Genomic DNA, 27,689 nt, shown 5'->3' with positions numbered 1-27,689 from the left:
CTGTTAATTTCCTTTCTTGAGATGGAAAACTTAAGTTTTCATTTCACATATACAGAATAGATCAATATTCCTAAATGCATTTTCTTATGGATGTCTGTATCCCAAAGATAAATGTTGCATACTAGATATAAGAAAATAGCTAAAAATAGAATATTTGTTGAAAGTTTTCAGGAAGGCAGTAACAGCTCTGGAAATTAGAGCTCTAATTTGCACAATTTTATGAGGTAAACAAGGAAAGCAGTGCCTCAGATGTAGGCTGCTGTTCACTGCCCACACTCAACACATTTTGAGGGAGTGTCAAATTGATTTTGCAATCCTTAATTATATTTCTCTCATTTTTTCCGACTACTGAACTTGTAAGTATGCAGAAGAAATCGGTTTTCACCAAACTATTTTTCTCACAGTTAAACTTAATAACATAGCATATTAACACCAATTATATGAGCTATGAAAAACACATCACAGAGGCTCAATTGCATCAAAGCAACAACTGGTCAACTGCATATTAAAATGTGTATTTCATATTTACACTGATTAAATTGCCTTCCGATAAAATACCTGGAAAAAAAAACCAGGCCAACCATGGTCCTTTACATGTAAAATTTTCTGTCTGAATGTGAGATCAAAAGAAATTCTATTACGTGAAGGAAAAAAATGTGCTATTTTTATTTAATTGTATAAGATCCTTGCTGTCAGCACAACATAATGAAACTCATTTTCCTAAGCTTTATAACATACACTGGGTAGCAATTTATTTCCTATAAAATTTGAAGTGCTGAGCCTAATATAAAGTTCATTCACTGCTCAAAATTCTCAGGGATCTCAGGACAAGTAAATTAAATAATATAAAAATGGGTTGGTTCTCCTCTAAGTGGAGTTAAAACAATTTATTTATCACAGTGCAGATCAATTACACTCAGCCCTGAATATTGTTGGAATAACGTGGAGACTTTTTGTTTTATTAACTTTATTGAGATGTAATTGTGTATGAGAAACTGCATGCGTGAAAAGAGGCCAGTTATGTGGTTTTCAACAGATCTGCACACCTGTAAAACCATCAGGGTTATTACACAAGAGACATATCACTATCTCCTTCTCAGGTCCAGGCCAACAGTGACCTCATTTTTGTTACTACAGATTGTCTGGATTTTAAGAATTTTGTATAAGTAGAATTATCCAATAATCATTCTTCTGCTTATGTAGATAGCATACAAATTGAACTCTATCTACATTGTTCATATCAGTGTATTCTTTTGTATTGCTTATTAATAGCATGCTCTATGGTTACAGTAAATTTACTCAGTCATTCACCTGCCAATGGAGATTCACGCTGTCCCAGATTTGGCTGTTGTGAAAACAGGTGCTATGAATATTTATGTGTGGGACTTTTGTGCAGACAAATTCTTTCAACTTCTTAGGCACCTCCTTCCCACAACAGAGGAATAGTTGGGTAGATAAATGTTTAACACAGTAGATCAGGGGATATCAAAATGTACATTTTTAGCTATTTACCCAGAGATTACGATTCAATAGATTTGTGGTAGGATTCAGTTTTGATTTTTTAAAAATCATTCACTCAGGCTAACTTTTTGCTTATCATTATCAGTTATTGTATTGGTTATTATGCTCAGCTTATAAATTTGCTTGTCTTTCTCACACAAAGAACAAACAAAATAAACTCCATTTCTACAGCATCCTCCTACATCATCACCACTTCTTTCTCCCTTCCGCTTTTTATTTCACGTCATCTCCAGATCAGCAGTCTCTGATCCTATGCCAACCCAAGCAACCCAAGAGTCACCAGCTAATTGACCCAAGACACTTTGTTTTTCTGGATGATTATGCAATTTTTTTTTCTTTTAATCATGATTTTTTTTGTTTGTTTCAGTAATTTGGTTTCCTTCAGCCTGAGGTTTGTTCAAAGATTTATTATGATTTACAGTTTTCATCAAACTTGAGAAAACTTCAGCATTATTTCTTCCCATATCTTTTGTCTCCACTGCCTGTCTTATTCTGTGACTCATGGGCTGGGCCACTGTGGCCATCAGGGAAGAATCAGTGTGGGTGGCCTTGGGGTCTGCACGAGGAAGTGGTGGAGACAGTTCTATGTATGACACAGTAAAGAGATTCCATGCTGCATGGGGTAGAGTGGGTGCCATGTTTTATGTCAGTGGCCCCAGGCCTCATGCGTTTGCATTGTGCATTTGTGATTGGTTCATTGTCTAGAGCTTGGATTGATGGTGTCAGTGCTACAACCACCTAGGGGTGGAGCCAGGATATGATGTAATGGTAGGAAGAAGGCTTGTCTTGCTCTCTTGCCAGTTTCTGCCTTGCTGTTTTCAGCTGCCATGAACTGCGGCCCCGCCATGCCACCCTGCCTTGGAGTCAACTGAGTATGGACTGAAACTTTCAAAAACTGTAAGAAATAAACCTTTCCTTTCCCAACTTTGGTCATCAGATATTTTGTTTCAGCAATGAGTAACAAGTAACTTAGACAGTGGGCATTATCAAAAACAAAGCAAAGCAAAGAACTATAGCAAATCTGGTGAGAAGTAGAGAGAAAGGACCCTTGGATACTCCTGGTGGGAACATAAGTTAGTGCAGTCATTATGGAAAAACAGTGTGATGTTTGCTCAAAAAGGTCAAGCTAGAGAACTACCATATATGCCACCTTTCTCGTTGCTGGGTATGCTTCCAATGGAAATGAAATCATTCTACAAAATGATACCCTCATGCCTGTGTTTACTGTGGCACTGTTCAAAGTAACAAAATCTGGACTCAGTCTAGGAGCCCATTAATAGATGAGTGGGTCAAAGAAAACACATGTGTGTGTGTGTGTGTGTGTGTGTGTGTGTGTGTGTAATACACATGTAGACAGTGGAATATTGTTCAGGCATAAATAAGAATGAAATTCTCTCATTTGCAGGAAAATGGATTGAGCAGAAAAATACCATGTGAAACTCAATAAGCGAGACATAAGAAAGACAAATGACCCTTCGTCTCTCATCCATGAAAATTAGTACGGAGGGAAGAAGAAGACACAAAAGGAAAGAAAATACGACTTCAAAATAAAAGACCTTTCTAAGGACCAGGGAAGTTCAGGGGTTGGGCGAAGGTGGACGCAGGCTGGATGGACTTGGTCCGTGCACAACATATTGGAGCAAAATATTCAGCAAGGGTTCTGGATTGTTCTATATTCTACTAAAGAATACAAAGTTCTGTTTTGCCAGGCAGTAAATTTCCCTCATTACTTTTTGTTCTGAAGCTTGGTCTTAGGCTTCATTAATGGGCACCAGCTAAGAATTTGTCCATAATGCTAAAAGGTGGACTTTCCTCCTACTGCATGGAACTGAAGCATGGAATGCTGGGGGCTCAGTTAAAAGAGCCCTTGTGTTTTCCATGATCCCTAAGTTTAGGAACTGCTCTTGTTTAGCTCAATGTTTTTTATGCAATTATTCACAGTATATGGCTAATGAGGAGAACTTGGGAAACAGCTATCTATGAACTGAACAAAGGACTAAATTCTCCAGTTAAAGGTGAATATGGAAAAACAAAGACTGTTTTGAAACACAGTTTGCATAAAATAGAGGAAGAAATCTGATAAAATATATTTATTTTTTACTCTCAGTTATACTAAGAGTATACTAAGAGTATTTTGGCATTTAAGAGAAAAAATTTTAGAAGCTCAGTGTTCTAAAAATAATTCCTAATCTTGAGGAAAGCAAAATTAAAAAGTAGGAGGAAACCCCCACATGACAGTAGATTACAGTGTGTCTGGCAGATGAGAAAAAGGGCACACTGTGAAGAGTTTGCTAGTTTCCAAAAGACTGATTGTGAATATAAGCAAATAAATAGGTTTACAGATTCATGTTAAGATTTAAATGGAGTCACCAGGGGGACAGGAGTGAAGCATAAAGATGTAAGCCCTCAGGAAAGAAAAAAAAATGGTCAGAAGCTCAAAGATTGTGTAAAATGAAATGAATGACCAGGGCTACGTAGTGGAGAAAGATCATAAAAATGTGTCATCAAGACTGACATGTGTAAGGCACAGTAAACGTATGTATGAAATGGCACAGCTCAAAACTGAGCACCTGAACTACAGGATGCCTGCCACAAAAGCGATACCGTAATGATCACTAAGGCACAGTTTGGCAGTGCTTCCGAGTGACTCCCCACTGAGAACTTACCCAGTCCATTTCACAGAGGAAGACTGAGCTCCAGACCGAAAGACCAGGCGGGGTGGATTTGTATACAGCTGCACACCAGCATGCTGGGAAAGGAGAGTTTAAACATGGGGATTCTAACTTCAGAACCTGCACCCTCACCAGCAGCCCAGCTGCCTTCTGAACTAGACGGTCAGCATCAATATCTCCATTGCCCTGGAAATAGAATTCAATCAGTACGATGCTGTTAATCCATCCATGGCATTGATCGCTGTTGTTTATAAAGCACTTTCAAGATTAAAAGTGCTTTTTATTGTACTGTATATGTTTATTATGACCGTCATCTGAAACCTATTGCAATAAGCCCTAATGATATGTATAGGTAAAAGTGTCAAAATATTCATTAACCTCGAAATTTAATAAGCCTAAGGAGATTTTGTGTCTAAGAGATGTGCAGCCTGGTTCCCGACTGTACAGTGTGATGGCTTTGGTGGAATGGAAAAGGAGTCCTGATCTCACCCTCTTGCTGTAACGATCAGCACAGAAGCAACTTCATCAACTAAGGATCATTAGTCAGAATCTCTTTGTGTCTGTGGTGCTACACAGCTTAAAATATATCCTCTTCTGCATATGAGGCCAATGGAGACCAAACAAATTGAACTACCACATTGTAGGCTGTCAATACTTCTAAAACGGTAGCTTTCAAAAATGTACGTTATACTCTAACCCCCTATAAATTTCACTAGTGGGTAAAAACCTGAGCTAAGCCATGTTTCTTATGAACTCTTCTTGTCTATCACATACCTCGTGATACGTTATTTAACAAACATGTATCAAACATCTGGTATGTAGCTTAGGCAGTAGGAGGCATCACAAATGTTATCATTGTCAGGAAGACAGTCATGAACCACCAATTTCAATAATGTGTATTTTCTCTAAAATAGAGAAACTCTCAGTATCTATGGTGGAACACAAGAGGGATCCCCAACTGAGATTTGGCATGGGAAGGCATGAGGGTTGTCAGGAGGTTCATTACAGGAAAAGCTAAACTAACACTAGCCATGTGGAATAATTAGGCAGGTGAAAAGACTTGCGAGTTAGGGATGGCGTGACAGCACAGAACATCGATGTGCCCAAAGATCTGGGCACCTCTGAGAATGTCACACACCGCAGCAGCTGGGGTGATCTCAGCATCCGACTGTACCCCGGAGGTGAATGTGGGGAGGAGCAGAACTGAAAGGTAAGCAGGTAAGAAGAAAAAGTTTGTGCAAAGCGTCATCAGGAAACTGCTGAAAAGAGACGAGAAAGATGATCAGCTCAGCAGACATCACAGAGAAGAGTGAGACGGTTGGCAGAGGGGGCCATGATACAAATCTAGCCCTGGCAGGGGCCCTAGAACTGAAGAGAGGTCTAAGAGAGGTGGCAAACTATACTCTTGCATGGGTATTCTACTGATTTTAACCCCCATGATGGCTGTACTTTTGCAGATAAATTAAATTAATGTTTGGAGGAAATATAGACAAGATATTCTTCTTTGTAATATCAAAAATGAATACCTTCAGCGATGCTGGTTTCGTTACCCATGCTCGCCGACATTCCGAGCCCTTGGATTCTTTTTCTGCTCTAAGCTCCTCCTCCTGCACCCACTGAAATTAGAGGGAATGCCTGCTAAAAATAGTCTCTGTCATCTGAATGCAGAATATCATTACAACATGACATTTTTAATAGCAGTGACGTCTCTAAGAAGATTTTGATGCCAACAGATGAGGAGAAAAGAAACTACAAATGTCAAGTAGCCAAATCCAGACAGCACAGAAAAAAAAAGAATGTGACAGACAGTATTTGTTTACCAACACGACCTGAGTGTATGTGAGGACGCATGCCTTTTGTCCAACAGGTGACAATCTGTCTCTGTTTAGTAAAAATGAAGAGATGGAAAAGCAAATGTTTAAGTCAAGTAGGAACATTGACAGCTACCGATGGTTTGCGTCAGTGAAAATATTTCTCTATTGTATTGGCAAAGTCTGTGACAGCTTGGCTTACTGAACACCTACAATTAATATTTCAGACAAAAGGCAATATTATAAAAATATACTTCAAAGGAACCGCGGGATGCAAGGTATAAAATACAGGCATTCATAAACAGGCTGGATGATGAATTTGGTGAAGGAGCAGAAGTGGTCCCCCCCATCTATCAACACCACCATCCCTCCCAAGGCATTTCCTAAGCATGTACCTGCTTCTCCTTCTAAACACCATAAACGTGACACAGTGGCAAGGTGGCTTTAATGTCGCCCCATGGTCACCATGAATTAGTCTGACTTCCATTCTTCTAACAAAACAATGAATTCGACCAAGCATGCTAGAACCTCCCACTTCTGTGACAATGTGAAAGCACAGACATCTCCTGCCCCGGTGCTCCGAAAGGCATTCTTCTCACCGGGCTGTCACACCCGTGTTCTTACTTTGTGTTTATTTCTCTGGGTCATTATTGCCTGGTCTCTAAACTGCAAGGCCACACAGCCAATTTGCATATTTGTTTTTTAGTAATTATACCCAAAATCTAGTATCGAATGTTAACCAAATTTATGATTTAAATCTAGCTGGGAAAGATTTGGGGTTTTGCTTAGTTGTTTTGTTCTTTCCTTAAAAAAAAAAAAGTCACTTCCTGGCAGAATTATTTGATCTCGTTGTGAGAAAAACAAATACTGGGACAGCAAGGGCGTCGAAGGTCAGAATTAATATGCTTTTACTAATTAGTCTAGCTCAAGAAGTTTACCCGCTTGCATCTTCTCTATAACTGCTTATAATCAGCTTTCTTTTAATGAAGTGCTGAAGTGTCCCAATTCACTAAAAATAACAAAAATAATAATAAAGCAGGAATATAGTAGACAGTCACAGAAATAAAACATACGCTTTTAAAGAATATTGATTTGGAAGGATTGCATTTCTTTTCTCATACCTTGATAATTAATCATGGGTTGCATCCTAAAGCATTTTGTGGCTGAGATATTTGGGGGAAGGTGACTACTACAAGACAAAAATGAATGACAGTCGTTTGGTGTCCTTGAACGGCATTATTATGGAGAAACGGTACAGAATTCTCATCTGCAAGATACTCGACTTCAGTAATCACATTTCTCCTGAAGACAAATAAAAGGGAATTGCATCCAGGTGCACACGTGTGCACATCTCCCCCGTGGCTTCTACAAAGATCTCCCCACGGCAGTTCCTGATTTCCCGGCAGGGTCACCAGTGAAGGGAGCTTTCAAGGCTGCTGTGATTGGCATCTGAACACCACACTACAATACGCAAACCTTCCTCCAATGATCATGGACCCTTTTCTGCTAATAGGAAAAAAGTGACAAGGAGAGAAAGGGACACCTTTGGAATGCCAATCGGAGCAGACTTTAGTCACTGTTTTTATCAGGTTCCACTCGGAACCAAGCACTACATGGGAAGAACTAAGCTCTGTGTACATCAAGTGGATTTACTCTGCGCTCCTGAAAGAATATGCATGTTCTCTCTCTCTCTCTCTCTCTCTCTCTCTCTCTCTCTCTCTCTTTCTCTCGACACAGCCAAACTCCCATCCAGCTGCATAAAACCAGTGATACTCTGTCTGCTGTTGCTACCTTGGAAGAAGCAATGCTGCTTATCCTATAGCAGGAGCTCAAAACTATGTCTTACATGGAAAGCAGCTGGTAGCTAAAGGTTCATGGGTACCAAGCAATCCGAGGAACAGACAGAGCGGAAAATTCATCATTCAGTGGGCGGCCACTCCCCAATTCCTCCCACATTGTACAGAAGCAGAGGAGTAGATACATGGTCTTAAATTTACACTATGATGCAAATGACTGATACTGTAATAGACTACCTGGAGATAGATTTTTGAAAGAACATTTGTGTCAGAAGAAAAAAAGGCACAGACACCTCCACAAAAAGCTTTATCTGCTTCAATATGCTGCTCAAAGAAGAAATTTACAGAATCCATCTACAATACTAATTTTAATTACAACCTTAGGACATATATTTGCATGCCTGGATTGTTCTTATATTGTTCAAAGTAAAAATATTTAGAGAAAATGTGAAAAGAGGAGGAGGTTATATAAGAGATTCGTATATTGCAACAATGAGATATTTTATGCTAGACTTTCAACACCTTGCTCATGAGCATGGAATGTGTTGTGAATGCATTTACAAATCCTATCACCCATGTGTAAAATCTGAGTTATTTTTCTTATATAAAAATGCACATTACCATAGATTTGTCTTTGGGTGTTAACTGATTTCCATTCCTACTTTCGGAGTCATTTTAGCTAATGCTTGAGATGTAAATTAATCCTTCAAAATAAGGAACTGGTTATTCTTAAGATTATTAATTTTCAATACGCACTTCATCGTGCTGGAGGTTTCTTATTAAGGACTGGCTTGTTAAATTTGTCTCAGAATAGAACCATTTTACAGAATATACAAGAAAGGTGACTAGAAGCTATAGCCTCACACAGAGGCATCTAGCTTCTAGAAGTATTCGGGAATTAATTGCTATAGGGGAAAAAAGCCTAGCCCCAAATGTCTTTAGGGGTACAAATAAAAGGAAATTCTATGCAAAGTAAATAAATAGTGCTAACACCGCTCGCGCGTGTTACCTATCAATGAAAGGAAGGCCAGGCGCCCAGAGCTAGCAGAGCTGGGTGTGTGCTCTTTAGCAGTAGTCATCTCACTGCCGTCCATCGTTTTAGCTTTTGTGTTATCATTCAGAAACTTCCAAAGAACTGTCACTAGCTCCCCTCCTTCTCTGTGACAGAGCTCAGGCTCTCACTCATGATCAAGCCCTGAAATTCAGAGCTGTGGCTCTAGGCCAAGCCACCTACTGGGGCCACTTATCCTTCCAGCTATCAGGGTGAAAATACTTGCTGAGTACAGGTAGCAGGGCGGAAAGAATGTGTACCCAAAGAAAGACGTCAGAGGCTAGTTAGACACTTGGTTCTCTATTTCAGAAGAAATGTGTCTTTCCAGAAAGCAGTTCAGCTAGTTTTAAAAATCTGTCAAAGTCCATTTATGGAGTGAATTTAATGAAGCCATGATCTAGACAGTTATTTAACCTACTCTGGCAAGTAAACCAAAGGGTCCATGCAGAACCTGATATGCATCTGGTTGTTTTAAAAATTAAAAGCAATCTTAAAAGCAATGCAAGGACCCAATCGAAAGGGACTCAGCAGAGTCCCAGCACGTGCCTGAACACAGGGGGACTGACCTTCCGGGAAGCATCGCAGCCCCTGGGAATCATTCCCACCCCCATGTACCTCCCTGCCTCGTCCTTCAAATGACGCATGCTCCCAGCACGTTTTCTGTGCAGCTGAAGGCTTTGCTAGAGACAGAAGGAGCCTGCTTCCGAGGCCGCTGCTTATGGCCTAGCTTTTTGAAATAGGAATTTGGAAAACTTCCAGACATTACATCTGCCCCAGCCCTTGCATCTTGGAGTGTAAGGCTGGCCAGGGAGACAGCGAGCAGGAGTAAATTTATTAGTGGTGGACGGGCCACTCTGTCTTTCTCTGCAGCAACAGTAGGTGAGCCCAGCCAAAACCTGTCTGACAGCCAGCAGAGCCCAAGCCTGCTTCCGCTTAGCAGCCAGGCCCGGTGAGCAGAAACAAATGCTGCTTCCTTGAAGAAAGTACACAGACCAAATGTCAGACCAGGCAGGTAGCTTCTACTCCATTTGAGGAAAAAAATACTGTTATCTGTGCATTCCTTTCTCTCATCTTTAAGACTATTAATAGAAATGGAGCACTTTAAGGGAGTTTAATGTTCAATTTCTAACAGTTAATGATTTTGACACACTAGGAAAACAGGTCAACATACATTTATCTCAATAGATTCAGCTAAATTATAATCGAATACACATGGACATCAGCCTGAATGATAACCCAAAAGCAAAAAACAAATGGACAGCCTCGCTGAAGAGCAGGCTACTTACCGTTTTAGGTAACAATTAAGCCATGATATTTAAACTCCATTTTAGAGCTCAGATTCCATTTCATCATCATCAGTTACATAATATTTTAAGGATGAGGCATTTGCTCCAAAATGACTTTCCCACGAATTAAATGAACATCTTTCTGAGTTTGTAGACTAATGTATATCTTTTCTCTTTCCTTTGTATGTGACACAAAGTTTTATCGAATCAGGATCTTTGCCTTTGGTTCGCTATCTCCTCACACCCTAGAAGTCTATCATATGGGACACGTTAACTGGTCTTCTGCCAAAGAAAATCTAGCATTGATCTTCTGCAATCCAAATGTGTGTGGGTCTCCTTATACTTAGTAACTGCTTTAAATGACAGAAATGAACTCTGGGCCCTGAAGAGCTACAGTTGTGCAGAGCCATTCTGGACAGTGCTATTAGCAACTGTAACCCCCAGAGACCACAGGACTTGAAGGATACCAGGAAGGCTACAGGATAAGGTGAGGATGCAGGCGCCTGTACATTCATGGGCCAATTCCCCCTTATTTAGAACTGTGATAGTTTTCTGTTCTTTTTTTTTTTTTTTTTTTGCATAGATTTCCATTTCTTTAAATATTGCATTAAAATACTACTTGCACCAATCCTGAGATTTTTAGTGGCTTTAAATTTTATGCTTGGGGCAAAAGTCTTCCTTGCACAGTCCTGACTCAGAGAACTTTGTTTTCCCTGAAATTAAGTTTTCCCCGTAATGCTTTCTATGAACTATGGGGTATTGGTAGTTTTGGCACGAAGAAAAGAAAGAGAGAGAAAGAGAAAAGGAAGCAATGCATCAGATACCTATTAGGAACGTGCAATCTAATATAGTTGTGTAGCTTTCTTATAATGCTTAGCTTCCAAAACCTCATGCACTGAGAAAGCACTGGAAATCCCTCGAACTCCTCTGACCGCAGGACCTGGCGAGTATTGTTCTGAGAAACACGTTCTCCTACCGAATGCCTGAGAGCTGGCTGTACTTTGATTCAATCAGCCTGCCTCGCCACGCCCTTTGCCTTTACCTTACTCATCCCAGTTTTCCCCTCCAGAACTCTAAAAAGATGGACATGTTGACACAATCAGGCTACAGTTATAAAAGGACTGAGTTCGTATTTCTATAAATAGGAAGACAGTAGTAAAAAATTTAAAGGAATATTAAAATAACAGAACATCTTGGAGCTCAGCAGCTCCTAAATGAAACTGCCAAACACACTTACCGGTAAAGTCAGTACCAACGGGGTGAGTGGTGCTGGGAAATTTATAATATCCATTTCCTGTGAAACGAGTTCCTTTCATCACAGTGGCCGCCAGGGCTGGTAGAGACGACTCTCTCCTTTCCAGCTGGTACAGAGGCGAGGGTCCATTTACTTCTTCAGGTGGAAACCACGTAAGATGGATTGTGGTGCTGTTGAGTCCTTTAATCTGAGGAGGCCTCAGCTGGGCAGGTGCTAAATGTTAGAAAACACCGGTGACATTCCAGAATCTGGCTTCGCTCTCCACACATTCACACAGGCACTTGTGCACCACACAACACAGTCAAAATCAGGTCAATGGAGATCACGAGGATTTCTATGATTCTAAGAACAGAAACCCTATCGATCTCAAATACGACTATATAAAATTTGAATGCTTAACAACTACCTAATTCAAACCTTTCACAATGAAATGTTTTCTTCAAAATAATTTCTTGGTTTTTTTTCTTGCTAGTTAACTGGTTTCCTGTATTATTATAGCTACTGTCGGTGCTCCACCCAGAGTCTCCTCACAAGCAGGTACACCAATGCCCCAACTCCTGCCCGTTGGCCTCTAATGGCTCACTAGCTGTCCACTCTCTCAATGTAGCTCCTTGGCTGAGGGGAAATTGCCTCACCAAGAGCCCAGCCTGCAGTCAAAAGTCAACATTGATTGCCAAGTACGGAGCCCCTCTTCTAAACATGACTTCAGTGTGGTGCTTTCAATCACAGGGTCTGTGCAGGTGATGGGGATGGTTGAAATGAGCTGCTGGGGAAATCAGATGTAAGATTTGAGAAGCTCTGGGTAGGGATGCATTGTTACCAAGGCGTGCCAACTGATGGGTAATTGGGAACAATGATCCTATCATGTCAAATCTCTTTTAAAAAGAGTCAAAAAGTTATTTTTAGAGCTTTAGTATCTTTGGAGCAGATTTAGATTCAGAGTAAAATGGAAAAGAAGGTATAGATTTGATAGTATGCCCATGTCCCTACATATTCGTGATCTCTCTCATTGTTACTATCACTCACCAGCAGCTTGTTACAATTGATGAGCCTACACAGACGTGTCCTTTTCACCCACAGTCTGCAATGCACCCTACAGTTCACTCCTGCATCGCACACTCTATGGGAATCACAGTTGGGATCGTGCAGCAGGCAGCCTTTTCAGAGTAGCTCTTTATACTTCGTAATATGTGTGTAAGGTCCCTCTTGGTTTCAGAGTCCATTTCACTTTAGTGCTAAATAATATTCCATTGCATGTATGCCACTTTTTCAACCATTCACCTACTGAAGAATCTTGGTTGAGTCCAAGTTTGGGCAATTAATAAAGCTGCTGTAAACTTTCTTTATGTGCACTTTTTGGTGTGAATGGAATTTTCCAACTTCCTTGGTAGGGGGACTCACCACCATGTCTGGGTCCTATGGGAAGAGCATCAAACAGCTGTGTGAGAAGCTGCCCACCATCCTCTGTAGGGCAGCGAACCCCTTTGGACCAGAGCAAAGCCAGTTCCAGGAACATGAGATGCTAGAGGCAAAGTGTGTAAATAAGTTGACCTCCAGCTCAGCAGCATATCAGCAGGCTTCCGGCCCCTCTGTGTTCCCCGTCGTCATTAATCACAGATCATATTGTGCTGAGAATGTCCCTCTTTCCGTGTTCTCAGCAAAACACTGAGACTTGTACTTAACCCCTTTTTACTGTCTATAAAGGAAGACGCTGGGGCTGCATGGTGCTGCCACCACTCCATCAGAGGCTGCGTCCTGCCAGGTGCCAGCTTTCCTCTTCTGGTGTGTCTTGTCTTTTCTCAATCTCCTGTGCCCCCTCTCAGGATCCTGTTGGCCATGGCAGTCCTCCAGCGCGACTGTGCTCTTTGCATTCTCACCAGTGACCAGTGAGCATTCCTGTTGCTCCAAATCCTCATCAGCATCTGGCATTGTCAGTGCTCTCACTTTTGACAGTGCTAAGGAAGGTGCAGTGGTGCCTTGCTTTTATTTGTACTTTCCCCCTTATGTATAATGTGAAGCTTATTTTCATGTACTTGTGTACCGTTTCTTGGTCTTCTTTGGTCAAAAAGCCATTCTCCGTGTAGTTGTCTGAATTTTTTCAGGCTTAGAACTGATGCACATAGAAACAACCCATCAAAACCACCCTGTCCCCATGGCTCAGCAGTTTACAGCCTCTGTTCAAGCTCAGAAGATGCTGGGCAGCTTTGTAGCCCAAAGGAAGCCAGGATCCCTAAAGTCACCAGCCCACCAGCAGTAGCCTCTCACCTGAGCAACAGGTGCCCTAGGATCTTGGGACAGGGGGACTGGGCAAGCAGTGAGCTCCTGGGACAGTGGGGATTCTTTGGAGTTGCTAGGAGATTCCACAGGTAAGAGAAATTAAGATCTTCTGTGTGACCCACAGGAAAGGATGATGAGCGTAACAACAACGACCAGTTGAAACTGGTGGTTAATGGTGGCTCGAGATGGGTAACTAAGCATGATAGCAAAGTTTTGGTTTCACTTTTTTTTCCTTGAATAACCCATGAAAAGTTTCCTTAAATAACCCATCAAACATCTTAGAAAAATGACTATTTGTTACCTTTTAGAATTTGGCCAATTTTCCAAATGAAACCATTAGTTGTAATTCTTCTTGATCTTTTGATAAAAAATGAAAAGGCACTGAGCACAAAGCTCATTGGCTTCCAAAGATAATTAACAATTTCTCTCATCTTCGGCCACTGAAACCCTTGTGACAACTGTATTTTTATAGGTATATGAATCTTTAAATGACATATATGATGTCTTTTAGCACTGGCTGCCAACGTTCAGCTAAATAATGGGTTATTAAGGATTTTGGTCCTATGACCTGTGATTCCACTTAAAATAATCCAAAAGGAAAATAAAAGAATAAGTGATCCTGAAAATCCCTCTCCCATGAACTGGTCTTCAGAGTTTGGAGGTTCATCCTTGTGTTAAAATCCCAGCAGGCTACTTGATTATGAGTTTAGCAGAGGAAAGAGCCTGCCTAACCTTCCTCAGTCCTGGGCTCATGGATGCAAGCAAAGGAATCATTACATCATTTTCCACTGACGAATTTTTTTAGGAGAGTGAGATGGAGTCTCTGTGTAGTTCAGGCTGGCCTTGAACTCACTTTGTAGCCCAAGCTGGGCTTGAACTCGTGGTGATCCTCCTGCCTCAGCCTCACAAGTGCTGGGATTATAGGCATGTGCCACAATACCCAGCTTCCATTGCCTAATTTTATTAGAAACATAAAAATGGCATTTTGAATTCTTCCCATACATTCTCTGTATTTCACTTAAGATTCCCGAGTGTCCTGAGACACAGGCACTTGAACATTTTATTTTGAAGTATTTTAAATCTAGCCCTGTGATAAGCACAATGTTCTTCTCCTTGCTTCATGGAGGCCTTGGGTGTTTGACAGAACACAAACCTCTCTTTCACTGCCACCAGCCCCAAATGGGGGCAAAGATAAAGTGGGCCACCAGAGTCTTAGAATCATTTCCTGCTCAGCAGCCCACTCACAAGCATTTTCAGATTAAAACTATAAATTGAGAGTTAAAAGGAATCCCACAAAAGGAATCCCAGTATCTCTACAGTGAGGGCACATACTGTTTTTATGCTGGCAAAAGGGTGTTGCCAACAAGGGCACAAAAGTTAATATTGACCCTTTCTCTTAGTTGCTTTTTAGGGCACTGAGACCTGGTACCTGATACCCACAACTTGTAGGAAGAAAGGTTTATTTTCACTCACTGTTTTAGTCCACAGGCAGCTGGTTTGCAGCCAGGAGGGAATGGCAGAGGGGTGTGACAGAGGAGATGCTGCTCACAGCATGGTGGACAGATGGAAGATGGAGATTAAGGGAGGGGCCAGGAAGGGAGATACCAACTTCCGGATCACACCCACCATGACCTGTCTGTCCCAACCAGGCCCCATTCCTAACAGTAAGGCATCATAACAGTCCCTATGATCCACTCACCTTCCAAAGGTCCCACCTATGGTCACACAAGGCTTTTGGGGACTTGTAGCTTAACTATAACACCACTCAGACCCCACCAAGCTGTAGGGCACTGCCTTTGCGTTGCAAGAGAACTATCACACCAAGCCATTACACTGTTCTTAAGATGTCAACTCTGGAGAATGCATTGAAGTATAGTATATTTTTTATCCCTCTGATTTAAAAAAAGAAAAGCCCTCTCCAGCTAGTGTATCATACAGGTTCACATAGAGGAACTGAGCAAGTGTATGTGGAAAGTTGTACACCCTACTCAACATTCTTTCAAGAGTTGTCCTCAGAACAGAAGGATGAATTACGTGAAGTTGTCAATTGATTAAATGATACAGGTCACACACTCAGAGAGCCACCAAGAGATGGTTCCACCAAGAGGAAGCATGATGGTTAGCTGTTAGATTTGGAGACCAAAGAGTTTATAGATACAAAAAAATGTGGTCTTCAAACAGTTCTGAATTACAAAATAGTAATGAGGAGGTAGTATTAAATAATGAAAAGGACCCTACAGGCTTAGAGAGTATATTTCACTTTTTAATTTCCAATTGCTACACATACTTTAGAGAAAAATCATTTAAAATGGTATTATATGTGCCTTGGTTCTTCCCTCTTACACTATGAGGATAAATTTTCAGTTAAATATTTTAACAGTAACTGCTGTAGCCACAAAAATACATAATTAATTACTTTCAGTTTTGCAAAACAAGTTTGGACAAAGGAGGACGCTATTATAACTCGTCACTTACACATCTTTCAAACTGTGTATTGTAAAAACACTTCACCACATTCAAGATCTATTTGCACCTGCTCAGAAATCCCCTTGTACATGTAGAGTAGAAAAGGAATCTTCAATTCCATCATCTCAAAGAACAGCATCTGATTTATTTTTTCACTTGGGATTAAATTATAATGGTTTTGTATTTTTTAACAACACTGTAATCGAGGTTCCAGTCTTTCTTCTCTTTATATGAATTCTGCATAAAATGCTCGGCTGATCTACAGTTTTCTTTACACAGCATTTATTACTTTATAATCTGATTAACAACATATCATAATGGATATATTATACTTCCGAAATGTCTATGGTGTGGAATTTTGAGCACCGTAACACAGGAGCCATGCAGATACCTTTGTTGATGTACAGGCCATTTTAATCGAATTATTCTTTGTTTTCAAGGAAGAATCAGTTGTTGGCAAAGGCTACATGGCAGAGATGTTGAATGTGTTCCATGCAACACCGTCTTCCTCTTCTGGAAATGGGAATCCAGGAACAACCAAGCCCTGGGTGGGTCCAGGGCACGCAGGGAGCAGAGGAACACAAGACACATTGGGCACTCTGTCAGTGGAAAGTAACTCCGACTTCCTCGGTAGGACCTCACGCGGTGCCAGACAGTGCAACTTAACAACGAGAACACTTGTTTAGAGGCCCTGGGCTCAGGTCACAGAGAAAAAATTTAGATGGCAGAGCCAAGATTTCCCAGCTGGCACCATCCCTGCTGTGACTTTGTGCCCATAAGCACACTGCAGAGGAAGGGTTCCCAACACACTCAGAGATCCCTTAGGGCTGCCTTGTTGACCATCCCTTTAAGATGTGAGAAAAGAGAACAAAACACATTCCGCCACTTCTGGCCTTGTTTCCTGGTCTCCTTGTGGGAAGACGTGCAGAGCAGAACTGACTGAGCTTCTACACCGGCTCTAAGACCCTGCTTATGGAACAAACATTGGTTAATCCATTATTTAGCTCCTCTGTTCTTCCACTGCCGCATTTGTTTAAGAGTAATACAGTTGGTGTACACTGGGAATCTCAGCACTCTGGAAGGCTGAAACAGGAGAAGCGCAAGTCAGGTCCAGCCCTGAGCAATGGAGCAACTCAAGGAGACCCTATCTCAATTAAAAAATAAATAAATAAAAAGGATGGGGATGTAGCTTAGTGGGTTCAATCCCCAGTATCACAGGAAGGAAAATGAGACGTGGTTGGTTATGTCCAGGATCTCCCAAGGTTTAAAATTCTGTGATTGGTAATTTGAAAGCCATACTTCTCAACTAGCAAGCCATGAGGAGATGAGAGCCATACTCACTTGTTTAGCCCAAGAGAAAGCAAGAGACCCACTGCTTTTGACTCCAGTGGGCATACAAGCGTTCTGGCTTTCTTCTGTGTTTCTTGACAGAAAGAAAGGTCAAAATTTACTGTGTGTAGAGAACTTAAGTGAATTTGGTGAACGAACATCACCTTAACTAGTTACCATCCTGGTGATAATAATTTGTACCTAACTTGGTGAGTAAACATGGTCTTAGTTAGGGTTCTGGTGGTGACGATAATTTGTACATCGCTAGGATCCTGCAGCGAAGAGGACCCTTTGTATCTGCACACACAGCAGCAATGATGACAGCACTGAAGTCCACCATTAATAAAAGGTAGCTGCTCGGACTGTAATTATGACATTCTTGCTCCCCAAACTTGAAGCTTTTATGGGACTTATGCAATTAACTACTTAAATGTATCGTAACACTTGCTTCTCTGACAGCGAAGTATTGATTTTTTAATCATTTTCAAGTCTCCTCCAGCACAAATAAATGTACTACAGTTACAGTTAATGCACTGTGTACATGCATTAAACGCTTGTGTGACACAATTTATTATTGTGTGATATTCAGCACTGAAGCCTGGCTTCTCAGAGAGTAGCATCAATGTTCCAGCGCCAGGATGGGAACTACTCGTGCCCTTGAGCCTCCAAATTCTCTAACTTCAAAAACCTTTTTAATAGGATACTTAGGCTTAAAAGAAAAAAAGGAAGGGTGTTCAACATAAATATTTTATATATGTCAGTGTGGAAGAAAATTTTAAATTGCCTACCAGAAAAGATACAGTTTATGCTTTTCTAAAGGTGCCATTGTGGGACCTAAAGCAACTTGGGTCCGATGAATTTTTGTCTGTTTAATTTCTTTCCTTGCATCTATTTAGGACACATCTGTCAAAATATTTTCTATACTACAGCCTCTGCAAATCAGTCGATTTTTTTTGCATATTTTAGTTGTATTGCATTAATGCCTCAGTATAAGACACACATAGCAAGCACACTGGAAAGCTAAGATTGTATTATTTTTAAAAACATGATTTCTGCATGCTATTTCCACATGCCAAAAAGGTCGTTGGGGACCCTGAGAAAGTCATGTAGCTCAAAGCGGCTCTAACGACTGAGGTCATTCCATATTTCACAAATGTGCCATTTCCCGAGGAACACTCACACCCTCAGAATTGAAGTTGGTGAGTCAAAGGCAGTTAATTTTGTTTTGTTAGAAATAATATCATTTTAGTTTTAGCGTCCAAGACAGATGCCAGCATTTCACTCCGAACAGATGGTAATTCTATCTAATAGTGCATCTCTGTATTAGTAAGGTCTGTTGTGTATACAAACAGTAATAAACACTAGGTAAGGATCAAAATAAATTTTAATTGTTGACATTAAATCCTGGCAGCCACAGTTCTAAGGCTGCAATATTCCTTTTTCAAGTCTGTCAAGTCTTCCAGATCTGTGAGTACTGCACAAGCTTGTCCCAAAGCTGCCGGATTCCAGTTCCAATAAAAAACACGTTTGCATATCCCAGTTACGGCCTTCCACCAGGGTAGCTGTTTTCACACACTGACATAATTCTTCACGAATGACACAGGACTGGTGCCCCTGCCTGTGTAATGACCTGCCTGTGGGTTTTTTTCCAATGCTCCTGAAGGACCAAACATTTAATTAAGAAACCCATATAAAACAGTGCATCCAATTGTTACCGTCAGGGCCACGGCATCATCACGACCCCTTTGTTGCCCTGCTAAGTACAGATCACCCATACGATGCCCTGAATTCTGCTTGCCACACCAGACATTCCTAAACTTCTCTGAAATTGACTTCTTTTCGTCATCTTGTTTGTCCTGCCCCGGTTTGAAGGATTTCCCTGACAAGCACAGCTACCATTAGCTGTGTTTCTCTAGGCTTGCTGGGGATCAGGAAAGCCAGTGGGCACAGACCTGGTTCTTAAGATGCCTCCAGCGATCTGGTGTTACAAGGACTAACCCCTATTTATTCGGGGAAGCTGCCATGTTTTAAAAAAATCATTTAAAAAAACACCGCTTGGCATTCAGGTGATTGTTCAATAACAAACACGCTTTGCAATCATATTTCTTTAAAAAATGGATGTATTTTTTTAATCATGAAAAATATATTGCTCCCACCATATGGGACGACCAACGACTCACCGACCGATTTCAGATGCAGCATATTGAGCTGACCATATGTTACAGTGGTGTTGAATGGCTGAGTGATTCATGCCCGTCACATTCTAGTATATCAATTAAAGCTCCTTGAAGTCTGCATGATTTGTGTCTCTGTTATTAAACCCTGCTAATTCATCCCACTTACACATCTGTTATAAATCTCTAGGAGTGCTACATGATTCATGGCAATCTGTGAGCACGCTACAGCAAATTCTTCTCCTTGTAATTAACAGTAAATTGTTTTACTGCCATGCAATGAATTTTTCAGTTATATTGCAAATGAACTCCTAAATGTGCGGTTCTTTCCTAAGAACTGACTTATATCATTAGGCAATTAAAAAGTATTGCTTTGAACCAAAAGCTTTTAATCAAGAGAAATACAACTTAAACACTGCTTAAGAGCCATGGAAATTTGACATGGTGGTTAGAAGTGTAAAATGATTTTTGTGGAAAAAGCAAAACAAACAAACAAACAAAAACCCTTTCGTAGACTCAGAATTTTGCTGATATCAACCAGGACCCCAAGCACTGCCTGAAAATACCAGGTGAGAGCAGTTTTTACACAGCTACAGTTTATCTTATGAGTTACTTAAATCCTCTGTCATTACTGGCTTTCTCAGGCTGCCTTCCACTCCTCTAATTGTAAAATGGTGCCTTTATTCTTGAAATAAATAATTGGATAATTAGCCAAGTTGAATCATCAGAGGATTCCAGTGCCGTTCAAGTGTTCTTGTCAAAGGTGAAGCAAATTCATTTCAGCTCGCCTAGGCAGCTCTTCGAAAAGGCTTTGATTTTTTTTTTCCCCACTTTCTTGGCAGCAGCCTCAGATTCATGAGTCCATACATCAAGTCAGTAGTTTAACAACAAATGGAATTAAATTCAAAGAAGGGAAACTAATTGAAGGACAGCAACAAAAGTGTTTGTAATGTGCTTTTTAATATGGCGTGCCACATTTGCATGATAATTTTTCCTTTTTAGCATGGAGCAGAAAGTGACTAGCTTAATGAGGGATTATTCAAGACAGGAAGAACAAAATGCATTCATAACTAAGAACAAAGATTGTATTATGAGACGAACACAGGCAAGCTCGGAGAAGTAGTGGGATGATTGGTTTATGCATTATGAATAAAAACGTAGAAAAATATTTATATTAGTATTCACTAATGACTATATATACAAGATTGTTGTAATTAAAATTATAAATTAACATATTAAGAGTGCTGGTTTAATCACTCTGGGTCCTACCCACAATGAAGTCTTATGTACCTGCATGCAAAACAATGTGTTTTCAACCAGTAGCAAACAGACTGTGCAGTTCACTCCGGATTCCAAGGGAAAAGGAATGTACAGCTAATGACTCGCTTAATGGGGGTGGGGGACGCTAAGCTTGTCGCGTGGAGGTCACTCTATGATAGACAGAAGAAATATCACATTGTTCCTTCCAGAATGACTCTCCAAACAGTATGGCTGAAAGAAAAGATTTCAGTTGGGCTCAATGTGCAAAAGGGAGAAACGTGCAAATTTCCTAAGTTAAAAGGGCAATCTTTTAAAAAAAAAATGAGAAGGATTTTAAAAGGCCCAGTTCATCTGCTCAGTACTGGCATCCAACCAGAATCACCAAAAGCCACCAATAACCCTGATTCCAGATTTGGTTAGGAGATGGGCAGCTCTCTCCGGGAGAATACCTCCCCAAAATCAGATTTCAGGCCTGATGCAGGGTCCAAAATCAAAGGATCAAAATCATAGTTTAAAAAAAAAATACAATCATAATTCTCAAGATTACTGAGGAGACAGCCAGATGAAAGTTTACAATATCTCTTTTTGTTTGTACAGCTGAGATTTAAGGAGGCACCACATTGTATAGGATTTAAGGCTTCTAAAAGGCCATTTTCAAGTTATGGTGCTTTTCTTCAGAATGTTTGAATGGCCGTCGGCCTCTTCTATTCCCGACAGCAAGCTCATCACACTGCATTAGACTTCAGTTTCCTGCGGATCCATCGCCATTCCCTGGAGTCACGGCTCCCTTCCAAAATGGCAAAGCTGTCACTAGAAACAGGAGAGCAGGAGGGGTCCCACGGCTGCGTTCCCAGCACTGTTTCATAGCATCGGCCTTCTCAATGCTTATTGCCTTGACTTGGTTTCTCTAAGTCTCAGGGAGACGTTTAATCTGGGAAAGTTTTAGGGGGGAGAAACTATTCATGTCCAGAAAATAGAGGATTCAAAAGGATATCAAATCAATAAAGAGTGGGTTTTTTTCTTGCATTCAAATAAAACAAAGTGAGTTTCTTTTCACTGATCTGAACCTATCTGAGTGCTCACTTTATAATAAATTCAATTCCAAGCAAAAATTATTTCCCCACTATTTCAATGTAAATGACTGTATTTTCTGCTTAGCAAATGCAGAATCAGATAATTCTCACTCAATATATCAGTACTCAAGACGGAAATTTTTTCCCCTTTACAAACCACTAAAATCATTTTTCCTTTTGAAAACCAGGGTTTTCAATGGGAACAGAAGTACATGCGATTTTTTAAAAGCAGGAGCTCTGTGATAGAGAGTTTGACCAAGTCCTGAAGATCCACAGCTCTGAAATTCCTCATTTTCTCCGCCTGCAGCTCTAGCCCCTGTGCCCCACTTCCCACCCGGGTCCCCGGGAGCCACGTCCCTTTACCAGAATTTCTTCTGCCTTCCCTGCAGCATGTGGCACTGCAGACTCCTCCCCTGCTAGAATTCTCTCTTCTGTGTGTTTAGAGGCAATGGCCCCTTTCCTGTCCCTACTCTGGCCATTTCTCTGTGTCCCTTCACTCACCCTTCCCTCTTCATTCAGAAATGTGGGCTTCACTGAGACTCTTTGATCAACTCTTTGAACTCCTGTTTTGTGTTTTCTCTGCCTTCATTAACTTATCATCCTGCGTAGCTGTGTCGCCCATGCATATAAAGATGATTACTCAACGTGTATCATTTCTAAGTTCCAAATTTGCTTCTTGTGTCCAGCTATGTTTCAGATGATCACACAAACTCCCAGGCTTAGTTCCCTGTACAATCGTCCTCCATTTCTTCCCATTTTATTCCGAGGCAGCACCGTGGTTTGTACTCATTAGCATCATCTTCAACCCTTCCTCCTCTGCCCCTGTGGATTTCTGCTCTCCTCTATGAATGACTGCCTTCTCTTCTTTCTGTCTCCACTTCTGCTTCTCTGATTGACTCCCTGTCACCTCTAAGAAAATGACAATGACTCCAGATCTCTCTTCTGATCTCTTCTGCTGTCTCCTGGCCGAGAAGTCTTTACAAATCCCAGCAGCACCAAAAATGGCCATCCTCTAAGAGTGACCAGCACATGGTACATACTCAGGAAATACCCAGGGATGTCTTTGCCAATCTTTTCCACTCCATCTGCCATGTCATCTCATGAGATAATTTCCCAGTCTTGCAAATCGAAGACACCAATCTCCTTTTCTCTTCCAGCCCCTTCTTTTAACCTCTCCCACAGCCCTGAGCCTAGAGCCTCATGGTATTTGTCCCACTGTTAGAGGTCACCTCCTTTAGCAAACACTGCATGGTTATCTTTGCCTCCTCCAAAGCGCTTCTGATGGCGACTTTCAATAGATGCTTACTGAAGTGAACCTCCACACGAGAAAAGGTACCGACGATGTTTTTAGGGCACATTATTTAGATTGCAAACAGCAAACTTGATACTTGTCGTTGCGAGACACATGAAATGGACATCACAATTCTGAATGACATACTTACAGAATAGAAATCTGCTTTCAGACTTTAAGTTCTTCTAAAGTTTATGCTATAATAAACCTAATTTTGGGGCTCTCTATTTCTACTAATGTTAGAAAACTACAGCTGTACAATAAATATCTCAATTTGGTCATACTAAAAATTCTATAATTCTCACTGAATAATAAAATGTTATATTGTAATAGTCATGATAATAGCAAATTTCATTGAGAATTTATTCTTGATGAGCACCACTTCAAATATTTTATCTGCCTTAACTTGTTTTAATCCTCATAAAACCTTACACAATATATTACTATTGTTTATAAATCTGAACACTTAAGCAACAGACACTCACTTGAGGTCACACAGCTAAACAGCGTAAAAGCAAATGGCAGAGTCCAAATTCAAACATTTTCATTCTGGCTTATTTATCATTTTCTCCTTACATATATTTAAAATATAAACAAAGCACAGGGAAAAGCAAGATTACTTGTCATTCTACAAAATTTATGCACATGAATTCTTGTTTTCCAAAGCTAACTGACGTTCATGTCTGACAACTTTCAGAGGATATGAGATGTGGCCACACCCTCTTTTCCAAGGTCAAAGGAAAGACAGACAATTCAGAAGCTCAGGTCTGTCCTTCTTGTGGTCAGGGGTGGCCTGAATCCTTCTCGCCAGTAGCTGAAGAAAGCTGCACAGAGCCCTGAGGAATTCACTGCTGCTCTCAAGGAGGGTGATGTAGACAAGGGTTATCACTCAAGCCAGGGGCAGGGATCATCTGCCCTGCAGACATTTCTCTTCCTTTTCTCTTTCTATCTCCAGGGTCCTGTTAGTTCTAGACCAGGCGGTTTCTCTTCACCCTCCTACAACATTACTACAGCGTGCTCCAACTTAAAGGAAAAAGAGCTTATTCAGGCTCACGGTTTTCAGAGGATTCAGTCCGTGGTTGATCAGCTACAAAGCAGGAACAGCATGCTGGAAGGGCATGGTAGAAGAAAGCTTCTCATGGCAGTCAGAAGGGGGAGGAAGAAAGGAGGAGTGGAGCAGGAGATGCACCCTCCAAAGGCACATCCCACTGGGCCTCAGCATCTATCAGCACAGTTAGCCACAAGCTCACTAATGCTCAGTACCCTGACAAGTGTAGCCCAGTACCACCAGTGGCATTAGGCACCGGTTCTCCCAGCACTGGGAGGAAGGTTACAACAGAATCTTAACAGTGGTATCTAGTCACACCAAGTGACTTCTGGTCCTGTTCCTTCTCATGGTTTGGGCTCCTCACCCTACACCTCCCACATCTTCAGCTTGTGCTATGTCACTGTTTTCCCTTTCTCAGCCTGCAAGATGGTTTCCACTTTTAAATTTCATCCAACATCGTGCCATTTTCGCCCAAATCACACAGATTGTAAGAAGTCTTATTGGAAATCTAGGCACACCATCAGTGACTGCACAAGCCGGGAGCTCCACAAGTGTATTCACACATCTGAAATCCATACAGATTAAATATATAGTTATATAAAAAGCTTAGTCAAAAAATAACCATCATTTCATAGAATTTGTTAGTCATTCTCATTAGTGGAAAACTGGAACAAACAACACTACTTGAGTGAAATAATTTGTGCCAAAAATGTTATTCCATAACTAGGAAGAAAATTTAATAGACTTAGACCTATCAGACGTTTAGAAGGAGCTAGAAGGCTCTTGGTACCCGACCCAGGGAATGAGGCAGATGAGGAGACACCATGGGGTTTTACAGCCTGCCTTTCCAGCGGATGGCAGCACTCACTGTTTTTTATCACACCTCGTGAAGACACTCATGAAGACAACTTTCAGAACTGCTCCAGAGAGTGGCAAGAACAATGGGGCTGTGAGGTGAGACCAAGTACCCTAAAGGGGTTAATGGCAATGTATCATTTACTGCAAAAATTTTTAGAATTAAACATTCACCTTATTTCTCAATCACCTCTCTGAATCTCTTTTCATTACTTCTCAAAGACAAACAAATTAAACCTTATTGGATTGCTTGCAGAAATACCTTAATTTAAAAATACAGCCAATACTAAGGTATTGGATTAAATAGGTGTTAGTACTACCTGCAATCAGGTTGGCATAAATCTAGCTGACTCTCAGTAAAACAAACCAAAATGACACAAACCATTTTCTACTCGGACCATGATAACAAGTTTCATTGAAAGTTTATAAATGTAGGGGCTTTTTATTAATTATAAATGAAATATAAGCAACTGCCTCAATAAAGGCAAATTAAAACCCCAGGGCCATCCTATAATCCGTGGATGTGTCCATGAGATAGGAGTGGGTAGTATCGTAAACCCATCCAAAGAAGCTTTCCAAACACTTCCTATAGCTGTTGCAATGCAGCTAGGACCCAGGTTGGTGCCCAAGCCCTGGATCCCTCTGCATTTCTTATGGAATGACTGCAATGCAGGGTTCCTGGGCACCTCTCATACTTAATTTTTTGTTTGTTTGTTTGGAAATATCAAGGTATTCATCAATCAGGCTTAGTGAGGAAGTAGCCAAGAACAGAGAAGACAAACGTTACATCCAAAGTAGAGAACCTCTATAGGCATTTGTTTATGAACATAGAAGGTATCTTTCATGTCCATTAAAGCATGCTTACCTGCAGCTAAAGTCTGCCCCACTCCAGCAGCACTTGTTACACAACCAATCGAATTGCAGAGGGAAACGGTGAACGCATACATCCTGTAAGGCTTCAGTCCTGTGACGATGTAAGAGAGCTCCTGGGATTGTGCCGTGTGCAGCAGCTTCAAGGCAAGAAAGAGTAAGCATGGTCAGGTGACAGACAATCGGGGAAAAAAGCAAGATCTTGGCAGTCAAAGTTCCATGGATTCAAAAAGAGGGAATTATCGCCAGCTACTATTAGGAAAGGGACTTAAAAAAAAGTCTCAACAAGCCAGGATTTAATTGATAATTGTACAATCACACTGTTTTATGAGGTAATAATCCAGTTCCTGAGTAGATAAATGAGAAAACCAAGTTATTGCCTCATAAAGCAGCATGGTGGGATGGTTATTGTCACCAATGGTAGAGATAAAGATGGTGGTGACATTGTCATTGTTACTGTGTAAAAGTCCAGACAAAACCATGGAACTTGTCCAACAGGAAGCCAAAGTAGGAATGCCACATGCTATTCGATGGCAGGAGAAGAGAAGGGTGTCGCTGTTCACATCAATCCCATCATTTAATTTTTTTTACAAAAAGCCACAGAAGTAGAAGGGAAATGAAAATGAACCATTAACAAGCATCCGCATGAGGTCGGCTCTCAATTATCTTTGCTACACAAATTAGCAGAGGCGGATCAGATCAAATAGTTACAGTTTTTGAAATATTGTCTCCATCAAGCACTTTCAACTGAAAATAGCAGACTTGAGCAAAGAAGCCCATGAGGATCTCCATAGCCCATAAACGAGTAATTACATGATCAGCACTGAGAATCAATCCCATCATCATAACTACGGTTGATCAAAGGAGTCATGGAAATTTTCTTAGGCTGTGGATACAAACTGTATTTAGCTAAAAAAGTCATTAAAGTGTAAAACACCGACTATGAATACAAAGCTATTTTATGTAAGGCTATTGATGGATTCTTACATACACTACTGCAATGGCATAGCATAATGAATTACACATTTATGGTGATTTTAGCATAAAGAAACATGCCAGGTGTGGTTGAGTAGGACTATAATCCCAGCTGAGGCGGGAGGATCACTGGGAGTTCAAGACCAGCCTGGGCTACTCAGTGAATTCAAGGCCAGCCCGTACTACATAGCGAGACTCTGTCTCAAACAAACAAACAAACCCGCTAGGCTGCCAGTGGTATAAGAGCACAGGCCATAATTATGAATCACACTTAATACTTGAGAATAGTGATAAGTGACATCACCAGCTTATGTATTTACTGCACTATACACTTAATCATTAAAATATATTTACTGTATAGCTGTCATTGGCTTAAGAGTGCTCTATGCTAAAAAAGGAAAACTAGTTAAGGGAATTAGAGCTTAATGGCAGAGCATTTGCCTAGCACGAATAAAGCCCTGGATTCAATTTTCCACACTGAAAAACTACAATAAAGTCAGATTATATGGAAATGTACATGTATCATAGTGATAAAACACCTAGTCCAAGGGGAAGACTCCAGTAAATGATGTCATTATTTTAAAAAACTAGCACACTATAAGCGGCCCTCACTCATCTCAGGTTTACCATGTGTCTCACTGCATCAAAAGATCACATGGAGTAGCGGATTTACACCTTC

At 40.8% G+C, this 27,689-nt stretch overlaps 1 protein-coding gene across 4 annotated transcripts in view; it reads right to left on the bottom strand.

The window, feature by feature from the left end:
* Positions 1 to 27,689, bottom strand: part of Ush2a (usherin) — a 658,323-nt gene that overhangs the window by 437,113 nt on the left and 193,521 nt on the right. For 3 of the 4 annotated variants that reach the window (XM_063236705.1, XM_063236706.1, XM_003474238.3), the window contains 2 exons: positions 26,031 to 26,175; positions 11,375 to 11,605 (listed from right to left, as the gene is read on the bottom strand). In XM_063236705.1, coding sequence (XP_063092775.1) covers positions 11,375 to 11,605; positions 26,031 to 26,175 — 376 coding nt within the window. The remainder of the gene's footprint in view (positions 1 to 11,374; positions 11,606 to 26,030; positions 26,176 to 27,689) is intronic. The other variant, XM_063236707.1, reaches the window with a different exon arrangement.

This window comes from Cavia porcellus, unplaced genomic scaffold (assembly GCF_034190915.1).
Source record: "Cavia porcellus strain 051 isolate PalLab524CR breed Dunkin Hartley unplaced genomic scaffold, mCavPor4.1 scaffold_26, whole genome shotgun sequence".
Classification (NCBI taxonomy): domain Eukaryota; kingdom Metazoa; phylum Chordata; class Mammalia; order Rodentia; family Caviidae; genus Cavia; species Cavia porcellus.
This window is presented reverse-complemented; position numbering and strand designations above follow the sequence as displayed.